This window comes from Leptonychotes weddellii, chromosome 2 (genome assembly GCF_054177405.1).
Source record: "Leptonychotes weddellii isolate Sample4059 chromosome 2, ASM5417740v2, whole genome shotgun sequence".
Classification (NCBI taxonomy): domain Eukaryota; kingdom Metazoa; phylum Chordata; class Mammalia; order Carnivora; family Phocidae; genus Leptonychotes; species Leptonychotes weddellii.
In genome coordinates this window covers 125,167,834-125,184,177 of record NC_138370.1, presented here as the reverse complement: position 1 = coordinate 125,184,177, position 16,344 = coordinate 125,167,834, and the positions used below count along the sequence as shown (strand labels likewise).

At 39.3% G+C, this 16,344-nt stretch overlaps 1 protein-coding gene across 2 annotated transcripts in view; it reads right to left on the bottom strand.

Moving 5' to 3' along the window:
- The window catches only part of RASSF6 (Ras association domain family member 6), a 44,872-nt gene extending 40,954 nt beyond the window's left edge, over positions 1 to 3,918 (bottom strand). The window contains exon 1 of one of the 2 annotated variants that reach the window (XM_081812290.1): positions 3,768 to 3,918. In XM_081812290.1, coding sequence (XP_081668416.1) covers positions 3,768 to 3,847 — 80 coding nt within the window. In that variant the 5' untranslated portion in view covers positions 3,848 to 3,918. Of the gene's footprint in view, positions 1 to 3,668 lie in introns of both variants that reach the window. The other variant, XM_081812291.1, reaches the window with a different exon arrangement.
- Between the last annotated feature and the right edge of the window lie 12,426 nt (positions 3,919 to 16,344).

Below are 16,344 nucleotides of genomic sequence, written 5' to 3'. Positions count from 1 at the left end.
TTTTTTAATATTGTTTTGGCCTGAAGAAACAATGGAAAGTTACAAATATGTATTCAGCTCCAAAATAGAGATGTTTCCTCCAAGCTCTGACCAGGAACCTTGAAGTTGAGAAGAGCAGATCTGTATACAGTTATATGACTTCAAGGAAATGAGAAAAAAAACCATCGGTAATTCCACCCATTATCGAATTCTTAGTAAAACAGGAAAAGAATCCAGAGAAGTGTGGTTTCTGGGAAACATCTGGCTCCACATTTTTCTAAAGAATTTACCTCATTCACAAAGATGGTAAAAGTGGGAAACCGGCGTATAAAAACTACCACTTTATTAAGTGATATGTGTTGCAATTGGGAAATGTCTTACAGTGCTTGACTTTAAGACAGGACCACACAGGATATAGCTCAAACACCCAGACGTGTCACTCCCGCCAGTCCCAGTGGAACCCCATGTGAAATGTCACCCTTTGCTATTCTAGTGCGTACTGACAGGGCACTAACGCCATGGCTGGATTCTCCCCAGAGCGTCCTCAGGGGACAGAAGCTGTAGCAGAAGCACTCGAGCTTGCAGCCACCTCAGGACTTGAGGCATCTTGCCACCACTCAGTCTGGGAGGGAGCTGCTCAGTCTGCCAAAGGCATCTTCTGGAACTGCTGCTGTGGTCTAGCCCAAGGATTCTCTACTTCATCTAGTTTCCAAGCGGAAATTCTCAGCTTGACTTCCCAGGGACTGTGAATCATTCTTCTTGTTTGCGTGTTGGCTGCAGAGGGAGCACCTTCTGCTTTTGAGCCCCATTTGCCAGGCTCTGGGATGATGACGGAGAATTGGTCCTTCGATCATCCCTGGCGACTAAGATTGCACTGTCATCACGTAAAAAGGAGACACCTTCACATTCAACTACTGAAAGCAGCAGCATTTGTCTGCTACTTGAACTGAGGTTATGAAGTGATGAAATCATCATATCTGATAGCTTTGAAAGACATAGATGGATTTCTGCAACAAAACCTAACCCTCTCTAACACTAGACTTCAGGGCAAAGAGAGAATCCTCAGAAGTTCTTTCTCAGAGGTTGTGTTTCTGATTGACCTACATTTAAAAATCTAAACTTTTAAAAAAAATATTTAATTCCAGCATAGTTAATATATGGTATAATATTAGTTTCAGGTGTACAATATAGTGATTGAACATTTCCATACAATACCCCGTGCTCATCACAGCAAGTGCTCTCCTTAATCCCTATCACCTAGTTAACCCATCCCCCCACCCACCTCCCCTCTGGTAACCATCAGTTCGCTATAGCTAAGAATCTGTTTCTTGGTTTGCCTCTCTCTCTCTCCCCCCTCCTTTGTTTGTTTGTTTCTTAAATTCCACACATGAGGGAAATCATGGTATTTGTCTTTCTCAGACTGACTTATTTTATTTAGCATAATACTCTCTAGCTCCATCCATGTCATTGCAAATGGCAAGATAAAAATCAAACTTTTATAGGAAGCCCATGTATCTCTAATAATCCCAAATTCCCTGTACAAGTAAGTTGATGGTTAGTGTTAGATTTCTATTTCAATGAAAAGTATAGGATGCTTCTTAATTTAGGAAGTTAAAACAAGTATCAAATATGAAACTTTGAATTACATATTTAAAAAACATGTTACATATGTGTTACACTATTTCCAATATAATTGGGAAAGTTAATTTTTTCTTAATCATTGCTGGTTATCTCTCTCTCGATGGAACAAAGCATTTAATAGTTTATCGTAAAACGTATACGCATTAGAAATAGAGAAATAGATGTATGCTAAAAGAGAATTTAACTACAAAGACTTAACACATTTATGTGGTTAGATAAATTAATCTCAAATTAATCTCAGATATGGTTAAGTAGATTTATCTCAATTGGGGCTACCGTTTGTTGTGTAGACACACGCCATTAAGAAGTATTATATAACTTGGTTTAAGAAGTTCCAACCATATCTGTTCAGCATAAAGGAATATTTCATCTTTGAAAAACAGTTAGTGACTACTGATACTGTAATTTATTCTAAATGGATGAGATTATTTTATAAATTTTTAGCTATAAACACTAAACGCAATAAAAGCCCATAGGACAATAACATAGTAAAGTTCAGTTTGGTTGGCTTTAGAATTCTATCCACAAATATCTAGTCAATATCCAATTATAAGTACACTGGAGAATTTCAAATCTGCAGTTTGAAATAAGAATCCATTAAAACAATGATGATATTAAGCTAGGATCAACTGTAAACCATTTAAATATATATTAATGACGTGAAAAGATAAAACATTGTCAATGAAAATACTTTGCTAGTCAAAACTTCTAAGTTTGTCCCCTCCTCAAATTTATCAACATTAATAAAACTAACAGCAACATTAACAAAAGTGCCCTTTAAATATAGTTTCATAAAGTAAGGTCACTTCCCTATACTTTAAGTTCAGAGGTAAAGACCAACAAAACACAGGTATCGTTCTTGTATGTTTCTTGTCCATAAACACAAACGAAAGTCTGTAACACTTCAACACAAACAATACACGGTCATGGACTACATGGTCTATTTTATCAAAGTTGTTCAAGGGCCATCTGTCTTATAAAACTAAATGTCATGCATTCCACAATATGGGGTTGTGTGTAACTCTCCTACTACAAAATTATATTTTCTGTTTAGAAATAACAGGTTAATATGAATGTGACTTTTCCAAAGTAAAAGTGATTAATAATTTTGCATTTGTCACTTTATGTACTCTGTTCGAAAAGTAGCAAGAAGCCAGATAATTTCACTGCCATTCATAGAGGTGATGTTTTGCCCATTTGCCATCTGCTCACATCCTAGACCCACTTTCCGGAAACCAGTCTACCTCTACCACCTTCACACGGTCTGGTCTCCCCAGCTTAGCTCACCCTCTCTGATCTGGCCCTTTTGGTGGAGCTTATTTCTTAATGCTAACTGGAGGTACCACTTATAGAATTCTTGCTATAAGTCTTTAATTCCTATCAAAGCCCCAATGGCATATCTTGGTATGCCAACTGAGGCTCGCTTAGGTGAAGTAACTTGCTAAGGGACACACCAGTAAATGGCAAAGCCAGGATTTGAACTTAGGGCTCTTCTGCTTCGGAACTGGTATCCCTAACTCATGGACTCCCATTTAATTATTTATAGTCATTCATTGTTTGGTGAAGTGTTAATATCAGAAATCCTCTTCAATTTTTAGGGGGATATGCCCCTGTTGCTTTGTGGAAATAAATACAAGTTTAGCAGAACCCTCACTTAAAAGTACTTTCAAGCCCGCTGACTCAAGAAAAGGGGGCTGTCACGCAGGAGCTAGTACTTGGTGAGGGTAAGTGCAATTTCAGATAAAGCGCTCATTGAGCTATTTCCCTGGAGGAAAGGGAGAGAAGGGCTTCGGTGGCCACACTTACCTCCAAGCCCTTCCCTCCTCCCCACATGCTTACCTTGGTCAGGAATGGGTATTCTGGAAACCATCAAAAGGAAAAGCCATGTCCGGGTTTCAGGCTGCACACACTCAACTTGGCTGCCCATGAACTCTGCTTTCTAATAACTTGTCCTCGACCTGACCTCAGGGGGTGGATGAAAGGGGTTCTTTTCCCTACCCCCATTTTTCACCTGTGATTCACACTGGGGCCAGGAGAAGCCTTTGTACCTGAGTTACTGAGCTGAACTTGCTCCGGAGAGTCTGTTTCCCCGCGCTCGGTCACAAATTACCAATTGCGACTGTCAGGAAAAGGCAGGGCTCACTCACCTGCCGCTGAGGTCGGAGCCAAGTGCGGAGGAGGGGCGGCTCGAGGCTCTGCGCCTGGCAGTGCCCCTCCCCACGATCATCAAGCCCAAGGAGCTGTTAATTATTACCCCTATTCGCCGGAGCAGGGAAGTGTTAGAAACCTGAGCCACTCCCTGCGCCTCGGTGCATGTTGGGAGTGTTTACTTTCTTTCTTAGGAGCAGCTGATAGGAACCCTCCTTTGCTCTCTGACACACATCTTGAGACGTGAATGGACATTAACCACGGAATTGGACTGACTCTAAAACTGACTTCTACTCTCTATCCAGATTAGGGATGAGTAGTTCATAAGATATGATGCTACCTAGGAATGAATGCCACTATTCACGTCTTCCTTTTTAAAATGTGGTCTTTGAATTAGAAATGTCTAATTTTCTTTCCTTTGTCCTTATGCCTCCTCCCTTCCCTGCCAGCATCTTTTCACCCAGAGCAGTGATTCTCACACCTCAGGGCACCCCAGAACCACTGTGTAACTTGCTGAACCTGCATACCTCTGGGCCTCAGCACCCAAGAGACTCTGATCTAGGAGGTCTGGGGTAGGCTGCAGGCACCTGTATTTTTATAAGCTCCAAAGAAGAATCCGGTAGACATCAAAGTTTGAGAACTATTGTAATGAAGTACAAAAGAGGAATTGGATAACAATTTAGTTGTTAACTGACTGAATTGAATTTGGGGACTTTGCTCTTCCTCAATACCTCCAGTTTCAAAAAGGGCCCCATAGACTTAGAGACCCTCAAATGACAGAGGCTGTGGGAATACAAAGTGCTTTTGTTTGCGTGCGCACACATACACACACACACACACGCTCTCACACCCGCTTACACACTTTTTAGTATCACTGTTCATTTATCTGTTTCTCATGTGAAGCAACTATTGATAATTAAAAAAAAAATGTTATCTTTATAAGTGTAAACCTTAGAGCCCTCAAAAGAAATTCAATATAATTTCAACAATGAGTACAGTAAGCCGAATTGATGTGTGGTGTCTTTTGAGTTCAAATGTTAAAGTCATAGACTGATCATTATTATAGATTGGCAGGTTACCTGTTCAATAAGTATGGTGTTTTAAGGATTCTGTATGTTCAAGAGGTCAGACAGTTTATCTATTTAACTTGTGCATGAGAGTCAAGAGTGACCGGCTTTATCATGTTGGAAGGTTATTTTAATAAACTGAGCAGAATCATGGGGCGCCTGGGTGGCTCAGTCGTTAAGCATCTGCCTTTGGCTCAGGTCATGATCCCAGGGTTCTGGGATCGAGCCCCACACCGGGCTCTCTGCTCCTCAGGAAGCCTGCTTCAACCTCTCCCACTCCCCCTGCTTGTGTTCCTGCTCTCGCCGTCTCTCTCTCTGTTAAATGGGTAAATAAAATCTTAAAAAAAAAAAAACAAAAAAACAAAAACTGAGCAGAATCAAGCCAATGGGCTTATTAGGTCGCCATCAAAGCTTCTACAACCTCATATATGAGGACAGTGTAACTTGGGATTACTTGTCGGTGTTCACTTGATTAGTTGGCCCCGGGACCACCTGCCGTGTGGACTGACCTTTGAATGATGACTAACAGGACCTGCAGTGTCTGTGGCCCCCAGGTTCCAGAACTTCTTTGTCTAAGTTTATGCTCTTCCTCCCCTGTCTCCACTCTATGGGGCTCATTTGCTTGTTATCAGTATCAGGGCAACTTTGTTTTGCATTTTTTTATCACAAGCATCCTTGAAGCCTTTATTCTGACTTCTGCTTTCCAGTTAGTTACCTTTAGTTAGAGGCTCAGTGACTCCTTTTATTTTCGAGTACTTACCCTTTTATAAATATATGATTTTTTATTTTGTAACATAAAAAAACATAATTACACATGTGCAGTGCGGAAAGTTTGAAAAACACAGATATGCAGAAGAAAAATTCACCTACAATCCCAACCCTCAAATAGAGTTACTACAAACAATTTGGTGAATGCCTTCATTGACATAGTTTCTCTATGGGTATTTACCAAAATGTTATTACCTTTGCCTTGATGTTTTATAACTTGCTTTTATCACATAAAACATATTATGAACACTTGACCATATGTCAGTTAGTTTTTCTCCTGCAATGTGATTTTAACTAGCTGCACTATATTATACAATACAAAGTATTATTTAATCAGTTTCCTATTGTGAGAAATTTGTATTACTGTAAACAAGACTTCAGAAAATGTTTGTATATAGCTGCACACAACCATGAAAATGCCTTTTAGATACAGTTCAAAAAATGAAATTGCCAATGGAAGGGCAATGTGCATTTTTAAAGAATTTGTCTCAAAAAGGTGTCAGTTTTATACTCCTTAGATAACTCCTAGATTCTTCTTCTTCTTTTTTTTTTTAAAGATTTTATTTATTTATTCATGAGAGATAGAGAGAGAGAGAGAAAGAGGCAGAGGCAGAGGGAGAAGCAGGCTCCCCGCTCTGCGGGACTCGATCCCAGGACCCTGGGATCATGACCTGAGCTGAAGGCAGACGCTTAACCGACTGAGCCACCCAGGCGTCCCTCTTCTTCTTTTTTTTATTTACCAATTTGAAAGGTAAAAAAAAATCATATCCTATTTTAAATATGTGTATTATTGATTATCTGAAAGCTTGAACTCCTTCCTTAGACTTACCCTGTACTTTTGCTTTTTTACTTATTGTATTCTTTGCTTCACCTTTTCAAGATTCTTTACATATTAGGACATCAACTCTTCATCATATATGTATGCTATGAGTGTATTTCCCAAGTACTGTTTTCCTTTTAATTTTGTTTATTGTATATTTTTTTACATTCAAAAGTTTAAAAGTTTCAATATTCAACCTATTAATATTTTCCCTTATCACTTAGATCTCAATGTTAAAAAGTGTTTCCATCCTTAAAGGATATAAATATGCATACTTATTTTCTTCTAGCTTATTTATTTAGATAGTATTCATATATTAAATTTAGCATTTCAACACATCTAGACTTTGTGATGTAAAAACTGTGATATTTAAATCTAACTTAATTTTTCTAAACTAGTAGTTTATTAACCAAGCAACATTTATTAAATAATTGTAGATTATGAACTCTACAAGGCAAGGACTATGTCTTAGTCTCCGTTATATCCACACAACTTAGCACCGTGGCAAACAGACTCATGGTTGCTCAGGCCAAATGTTTAATAGTCACTCTTGATTCTTTTCCTTCCCTTCTTCCACTTCCAGTAAATCGGCAAGTCTGGAGGTATATCTTAGTCTGCATCTCCACTATCCCCTATATTAGGCCAGCATCATTTCTTCCTCAGATACTACAAATGACCTCCTAATTGGTCTTTGCCTTCACTCTTGTCTCACTATGTGCATTCTCCACCTGTAACCAGCATAATCTTCTACAGACAAAAATCAGGTCACAATACCACCTCTGATTTCCTTTGCTGAAAACCTTTCTGCCGGCTGCCCCCGAATCCGAGATTAAGTCTAACCCTGACCCCGTTCCCATGGCCTCAGAGGCCCCCATGGCCCAGTTCTTCCCTACGTCTTCGACTTGATTGAATCTCGGCTTCCATGGTACTGACTCTATACTTGTTGCTCTGGCTTGATTTTTTTTTTTTTTTTCTTTAAGAGAGAGGGAAAGAGAGGGGGGAGGGGCAGAGAGAGAGAAAGAGTCTCAAGCAGACTTCACGCTGAGTCCAGTGCAGGGCTTGATCCCAGGACCCCGAGATCATGACCTGAGCTATAATCAAGAGTCAGTTGCTCAACTGACTAAACCCTCTGGTTTGATTTTTTTGTTCCTGGAACAGACCAAGCTGCTTCCTGCCTCATTTCCTTTGTTCTTGTTACTGTCCTGCCAAGAAAGCTCTGCTCTCATCACAGCTGGTCTCTTTTCATTTTTCTGGTTTTTCTTAAATGTAACCACCTCAGAGAGGCCTTCCATGGCCATCCTGTCCAAATAAGGCCTCCCTCCAATCTTTCTCTAACACAGTTCCCTATTCCATTGTCCTAATGGCAGTTATCACTATCTGAATGCATTTGACTGTTTTATGTATTATTGAATGTGTACTTATTGTTTTGGGTGACTTTATTTTACATCTCCTCTCATTAAACCATTAGCTCTAAGGAAACAGGAACCTTGACTTCTAGGTTCACTGCTCTGTCTTCTGTGCCTAGAACAATGCCGGGTCCACGTCAGAGGTTTAAGAAACACTGGTTCAGGAACAAATAATGATGGCTTCATACATATGTAGTGAGCCAATAAATACAAATCTACTTTCGTCCTGACTTAGAGTGACACTTTTATCAAGTACTAAGGACATATCTATTTGTTAACATGATTCTAGAATTTATATTGTGTTCCATTGAGCTATGTAGCTACACAGGCATCTGTTTCCCATATTAATAGGTTTATAGTACAGCTCAATGTCTGGCAGTACAATCTGATCAGCATTTTTTCCAAAATTTTCTTGATTATTCTAGCCTTATAATATTATAAATAGCTTCTCACTGTGGAATGATAACAATTTAGTTTATATTTAGTGATTTCACCATTAACCATTGTCGTTGGCAATTTCTCCTAGGCCAGCAGGTTTAATCCATGTTAGCAACTGACTTCGGGTCTAGGGGAGAAAGGCTCCTAAAAGGAGATATTTTTCTTGGTTAATGCCTTCTTTTAGGGTACTCTAGTGAGTGCTACATTGACTGCAAGAATGACTCTGTTTTGTTCATGCCTCCCTGTATTGTTTGGAAGGATTTTCCATACGCTGGTTCTGAGTTTGGACACGTGACTTGCTTTGGTCAATGGGTCAGTTCCAAGCGACAAGAGCAGAGGCTTGAAAAATCAACTGGGCCCTGAGGCTTCACCTTTGTTGCTCTTCAAGCCCAGAACCATCATATGAACAAGGCTGGGCTAGCCTGTGGGATGATGAGAGACCCTTGGCCCAGTTGCTCCATTACCCAGCTGACAGCCTAAAGGCAGAGCCTAAACTCTAAACTCATCTGCAGTTGACTAAAGACCCACAAATGAGTCCAGCTGAGAACAGCAGAAATACTGTCTCACTGAGCCCAGCCCACATTGCCAACCCACAGAACTATGAACTATATCAATGGTGGTTGTGTTAAGCCACTAACTTTTGAGGTGGTATGTTTCAGAGCACAAGCTGAAGAATACATCTGGTCTGTTTTTGTAAGACACACACAAACATGCATGCACACCAATATCTCATTAATTGGAAATCAAGAGAAGTACTTGGATTACAATGTGTTTCTACCACAATCCTGCTGCAGGGATATGATGACCCATAGCAATAGAATAGAAAAGGAGACAAAAAGGGATGTCGGGTTGGCTCAGTCAGTTAAGCATCTGCCTTCGACTCAGGTTATGATCCGGGAGTTCTGGGATTGAGCCCCACATGGGATCAAGCCCCACATAGGGCTCCCTGCTGAGTGGGGTGTCTGCTTCTCTCTCTCCCTCTGCCCCTCCCCCTGCTTGTGCTCTATCTCTCTCTCTCAAATAAATAAATAAATAAAATCTTTAAAAATAAGAAAAAGGAGACAAAAAGAAATGTGGGTTATCATTAGATTAGGTCATTTCCACAGACCACTAAATCACCTCTGAAGAACATTTAGAGATGATTGTAACTTGAGGAAAATGTATGGAGAACAAGAAATTGCCTGATTCTAACACTGTGTGACCCAAAACACTATCAGCTTGTTGCATGGCCATACACCTCATTTTATATCTGAAGCTGTACTTGAGGCCTATGCTAGGCACTAAGTGAAGTAAAAAAGTAAGTAGAATAACTCTAAGCATTGAGGGGACTCCCAATAAAAACCTAACTGGATTGCCTTATTAAGGAAGCCAGCCATTCATAATGATGCAACATGATAAGTTACTCTTCCAACATGTAAAGCTTAAAATAAACATATTTTATAATTGTGAATTTTTACTTTCAAGATCTAAGTAAATTACAATTATAATGTTAATTCTCTGAGAAAAATCCTAACATTGATCTTGAATTTAAGGAGTAAACCATCATTTCCTGTTTAGCTTTATGAATATGTAATGTATAATATATTTCCTATGAAAACAAAGACCTTAGGGGTGCCTGGATGGCTCAGTCGTTAAGCGTCTGCCTTTGGCTCAGGCCATGATCCCAGGGTCCTGGGATTGAGCCCCGCATCGGGCTCCCTGCTCTGCCGGAGGCCTTCTTCTCCCTCTCCCACTGCCCCTGCTTGTGTTCCCTCTTTCGCTGTGTCTCTTTCTGTCAAATAAATAAATAAAATCTTAAAAAAAAAAAAAGAAAGATAAACTTTAGAACTTCGATTTTAAAAAATAAAATTTTCCTTTGTTGAGAAAATAAGGGAGAAGAAACTGCCTTTTAAAATTCCTCCAAAACTTTCATTAAAGCAATGCTGTTATTGATGTATAGGTCATTTAAAAACATTTACATAGTTGATGAGTTTTGAAAAAGGTTCACCTTCTGCTGTTATACTGTAGGGCTGAAGGCTAACTTTGTCCTAATGATGGGGATAAAAGCCACACAACTGCTTTTACAACTTGAACAATGAAAAATAATACTGAGAAGTGATAAAAATAATTTCTATTTCTAAGCATGTTTCCTCTCTAAGAGAAAGTTTCTAATCTTAAATATAGACTATTTTCAACACTGTAATGGCCAGTGGAGAGAATTCAACTTACTCAGTCATTGAAAAATTGCTGTGTGCCAGGCAGATGGAGGCATGGCCACATGAAGGTGAGTAAGACAGTTTCTGCCCTGGAGGAGCTACAATCTTCAACATTGACATGGACTCCATTCAGTCTTCTCTGTCACAGGAGAGAGGAGACTTAAAAGCATACATGCTTTCAAACTTCGGCGACAGTAGGAAACCCAGGGTGAAATGGTGTTTTGATAGATTTTTAAGAGGTGGGATCCTCAACATTTTTGTTTGTTTGTTTTTAAACAAATAAACGTACTCTCTAAATGAGTGGAGAATCCTTTTCAAATGAAATAAGCAATAATCATTCTCCTACCCCAAATGTTGCTGCCTTTTAATATTGTAATTGTGTACAAAACATAAATCCAACAGAATGTGACAATGATTGCTTTTTTCTAAATATGGCAGTTAGCCAATTTAATTTTTATACCATTCTATTTCTTCATTTCTTCTCCTCCAACACATACATACACCCACTTCACACTCTTCAAGTTTTGGAAAAAGATGGATAAAATAATAGCAATAGTAATAATAGCAATAACAATAACAACAACACATAAAAAATTTTGTTCCATGTGACAATAGCTTATAAGCAATTAAGGTCAATGTTCTTAAATCTCAATATAAGCAGTTGAATAATACTGAAAGTCAAGTCATGGGGTGCCTGGGTGGTCAGTCGGTTGAGCTTTGGACTCTTGGTTTCAGCTCAGGTCATGATCTCAGGGTCCTGAGATCAAGCCCCGCATCGGGCTTGGTGCTTGGCAGAGAGTCTGTTTGAGATTCTCTCTCTCCCTCTCTTCCTGCCCCTCCCCCAACTAGTGCACGCACGCTCTCTCTTCCTATCTCTCTGAAATAAATAAATAACTCTTAAAAAAAAAAAAGAAAGAAATAAAGTCAAATCATAGCCTGGGCATTCTTTAATGGAGTATTGTAATAGTGACCATATTTCTCAATAAAAACTGGAATATTTGGTCTGATTTCTGGACAGAATACATGAATTTAGGAAGTTGCTAGGTCTCATGGACATATGAATGTTAAACAAATAACACAATTCTCATTAATGCAGACTATAAGTGGAGTGTTCTTGACCCTTGTCTACGTTATTACTAAAGGACCACAGTTTTGACAGCTCCCATCATTTCACATTTATTCAAACCATCCTGTTGCTTACAGCACACACTTGGCTCAGTAGTCCTATGTGGAAGTAACTAAGCATGTGTGTATGGTTTTAGTTTTTCATTCAAAAGTTCTCATACTTAATGGCAGACTTAAAATGCTCTAAGCTGTCAACTATTATTTTTCTTAGAAGGATCACAATTGCTTTCTATCCCACCCTTAAGAATAAGAGGTGGGATCCTCACTCTACAGCTACATACAGGTCATTTATTCTAGGTATAGGTGCTTGTATAGTTTCAGAAAATGAGATAGTTGGGCTTGTGTTGGTTACACCCACAACATGCAGCTCCTGGTGTGTACCCTGTTTGCACTAAGGGATCCTTCCTGGGGTAAACTCTTGTGAACATCAAGTAGATCACAATATATTTGTGGAGCAAGGTTAAACACTTGAGTAATGTAATTATGTATCTTCTGGGAGTGTCCTTTTATTAGTTAGAATAAAAAGGAGGAGCTATTAAAATACTCCTGTTTCTAACTATATATTGTGTACGATGCCAGTTTTGTCAATATTATAATAGATTAAAGGCAGAAACAGATATGAGAACCCAAGTTATTTCTATTAAGCCAGATATTAAAGAGATTTGCAAACTGCAAAACAATGACATTCTCTTCATCACATTTTTTTTTGTTTTGAAAATAGCTATTTTTCATAAAATGTAATTAACATGTAGTGAATTCATATTTTTAAATAAATTAATAGGTAAATTAAAATTTTTTCTCAGTTTTAATTTCTAACACAGTAAACATTGATACATATAATCTACAGAAGCAAAATTCTTTGCGGTTGTCAATACTTTTGAAAAATGTAAAGAGGTTTTAGTAACAAAAAAATGAGAATTTCTGGTTGGGAACAAAGAGACAGATGGGACCTAGAGTATTAAATTTTGGGAGTAATCAGCATTTGGCTGGTGATTTATCCATGCATGTGGATGAAATTGGCCAAGTTTCTTTTTTTTTTTTAAAGATTTTATTTATTTATTTGACAGAGAGAGACAGCGAGAGAGGGAACACAAGCAGGGGAGCGGGAGAGGGAGAAGCAGGCTTCCCGCCGAGCAGGGAGCCCGATGCGGGGCTCGATCCCAGAACCCTGGGATCATGACCTGAGCCGAAGGCAGACGCTTAACGACTGAGCCACCCAGGCGCCCCGAAATTGGCCAAGTTTCTAAAAGGAAAAGATATGACTCATAACGAAATGCTGAGATTTAGTTTTTTAACCTGTCCAAGTGTACTTCATCTCCAAAATGTGATTGTATGCATTGTTGTTCAATGGGTCACCTTTTGTAAAGCACTTGGAATAAAGAAGGCATTCAATTAATGACATATACTTCCTATTTTTCTTTTAAAATCTTTTATCTTTCTTAATTCTAATATAGAATTAATTTTTTAGGCATATGCCAGATGACTAGTCAAGTACTCTTTGTTTTCCTTTATGCAGGAGCAAGTGGAGAAAGGAAGCGAGCAGGGAGAGGAAAGTTTGAGACAATAAAGGGAAAGGTAAGTGTAGCTTGTCATCTGCCCTTCCAGTATTCATATGGGTCAAGCAGTCCCTGCCATTGAGGTGACTGGCTTTATTACTTCTTTTAAATTGGGTTCAAATATTCTAACCATTTTTCAGTGTGACAGAAGGAACACAAAGACATTGGGATCGGGGTGGGGGGGTGCACATGGATTTGAATTCTGGTTCTGCTCCATACTGGAGGTGTGACCTTGGGAAGTTACTCTGCCTTTGGAGCCCTACTCTGGGCAATGAGAACCTTGATAGAGACCTTAGATGGGAAGCCTATTGCACAAGGGCATGTAAGTGAAGTACTGTGTACCTGGCGCATAATAGTTGCTTAATAAATGGCAACCATATTGCTGTTTGCTGAGGTGTGAGTAGGAGAGGGCAAGGATCTCTAAAGCAAGAAACTGACACTTCCAAGACTGAAGTAATAACTGAGGGTGGAACTAAGGGAAAAATGAAAATAGACTGTGAACAGTGAAAAAAAAATTTTTTAGAAAAGAAAATTCATAGTTTGAAATTTTGTTTTTCCACTGTGACTCCAGTATCCATTTTAATCCTTGCGCAAAGGATGGACATATATACACATCTGTATCTGTATCATCTATACCATCCGTATCTCTATCACATTTATCTATCTACCCATCTAAATGACAAACATGGACTGGCAGCCACTGAAATTCAGTCTGGGATGGGCAAAGAGTAGGAAGAGTGGTGGACACCCAAACCACAGATTTCTAGATATACGGAGGGACAGATAACTATGACAGAAGACAGGTAGATCAGTCTCCGTAAATTCAAAGGTTGAAAGACTTTGCAATGACATTCATACCAAGGCTTACCTTTTGTGATTGTGATTGTCCTGTTATCTGCCAGGCTCCATTTTCTTGGCATCTCTATGTAGGTTATTAATTTAAGGCTTATTTATTTTCCTAAAGTGCCATGAATATGTTGGAGGTGGCATGGCACAATAGAGACAGTTCAGGCTTTAGAGTCAGGCACAACTTGGTTTGACTCTTAGCCCTGCTAATTAGGGCAAATTAACGAATGCAACCTGTATTTTAGAGTGCCTGCCATGTCCCTGGTATTGCACTAATTTCTTATGATATGATAATAAGCAAAGACACCTACCATCCCCACTCTTATGGACCTCAGAGGATCAGGTGGGAGACAGACATTATTTAAAAATGACACTAATGAGGGGCACCTGGGTGGCTCAGTCAGTTGAGCGTCTGCCTTTGGCTTGGGTCACGATCCCGGGATCCTGGGATCGAGCCCTGCATTGGGCTCCTTGCTGGGCAGGGAGCCTGCTTCTCCCTCTCCCACTCCCCCGCTTGTGTTCCCTCTCTCGCGTTCTCTCTCTCTGTCAAATAAATAAAATAAAATCTTTTTAAAAAATGACACTAATGAATATATGATTACACACTGAGATAAATTCTAAACTACATTACAAGTTAGAGGGTGGGGGAAATAGCATATAATCAGAACTAACAGCATATGCAAAAGGCTTTTGACAGAAAGGAGCAAGGAAAATGAAAAGACAGAAAAATTCGGTGTAGGTGGAGTGAAGACAGCCAGAGAAGGAGTCAGAAGCTCTAGTTTTCTTGTCTGTAAACTGGGGATAATAAGGTTATCTTATGGATTAGTGAGAGCATATGACACTGCCCAACCAATAGTGGCTATTCTATTAAGTGGTGACTACAATTATAATTACATAATTGCTGCAGAGATGAAGACATTTCTTCAATTATGTAATGTTAGATCAAACCTTCTCTAACATTTTAGCTGTGCTCACCCTTTACAACTGACCACTGGCAGACAAATGCATCCCAGTCCTTGCAATGCCCAGAAGACTTACAGTTTAGGGAGGAAGTGTGGTGTTTTCTTTTGGTCTTGGACTATGTAGATGCCTGTCAATGAGAGAAGGAATGTCAGAAAGCCATTGTGGAAAGGAAGGAGGAAGGAGTCAAAGAAACTCAATGTTCTAAATCTTTTTTTCCTAGACATGTCTTGATATGTGACATTCCATTCCCCTAATCTGTCGTTTTCCTATCCTACAGGCAAAGGTTCCAACCTCCCAACGTGTTCCTGCAAGCAAAGATCTGAACAAGGAAGCTACTGCAGAAAAAGCTCTTTTACCAGTATCAGGGGAATGAAATTGAATTGCAGAATTAAGTAGTCTCAAGGATACAGTGCCTTTTTCTTTTTTTTTTAAAGTTTTTATTCAAATTCCAGTGTAGTTAACATACAGTATAATATTAGTTTCAGGTGTACAATATAGTGATTCAACACTTCCATACAACACCCAGTGCTCATCACAAGTGCTCTACTTAATCTCCATCACCTAATTAATCCATCCCCCCACCCACCTCCCCTCTGGTAACCATCAGTTTGTTCTCTAGAGTTAAGAGTCTGTTTCTTGGTTTACCTCTCTTTCTCCTTTTTCCTCCTATGAGCACCTGTTTTGTTTCTTAAATTCCACATATGAGTGAAATCGTATGGTATTTGCCTTTCTCTGACTGACTTATCTTGCTTAGCATAATACTCCCTAGCTCCACCCATGTCGTTGAAAATGGCAAGATTTTATTCTTTATTATGGCTAATATTCCACTGTGTGTGTGTGTGTGTGTGTGTGTGTGTGTGTGTGTGTGTATACCACATCATCTTTATCCATTCCTCAGTCAATGGACACTTGGGCCGTTTCCATAATTTGGGTATTGGAGATAATGCTGCTATAAAGACTGGGGTGCATGTATCCTTTTGAATTAGTATTTTTGTATTCTTTGGGCAAATACCTAGTAGGGCCATTGCTGGATCAGAGAGTAGAAATGGATAAATTCCTAGAAACATGTAAACTACCAAAACTGAAACAGGAAGAAATAGAAAACCTGAACAGACTGATAACCAGCAAAGAAATTGAATTGGTAATCAAAAAACTCCCAGTAGAGGCACCTGGGTGGCTCAGTTAGTTGACTGAGTGTCTAACTCTTGGTTGGTTTTGGCTCAGGTCATGATCTCAGGGTCATGAGATCGAGCCCTGAGTGGGGCTCCATGCTCAGCACAGAGTTGGCTTGAGCTTCTCTGACTCTCCCTCTGCTCCTCCCCTACCCTAGCTAGTGCTCTCTCTCTTTAAAATAAATAAGTAAGTAAGTAAGTAAATAAATAAATAAATAAA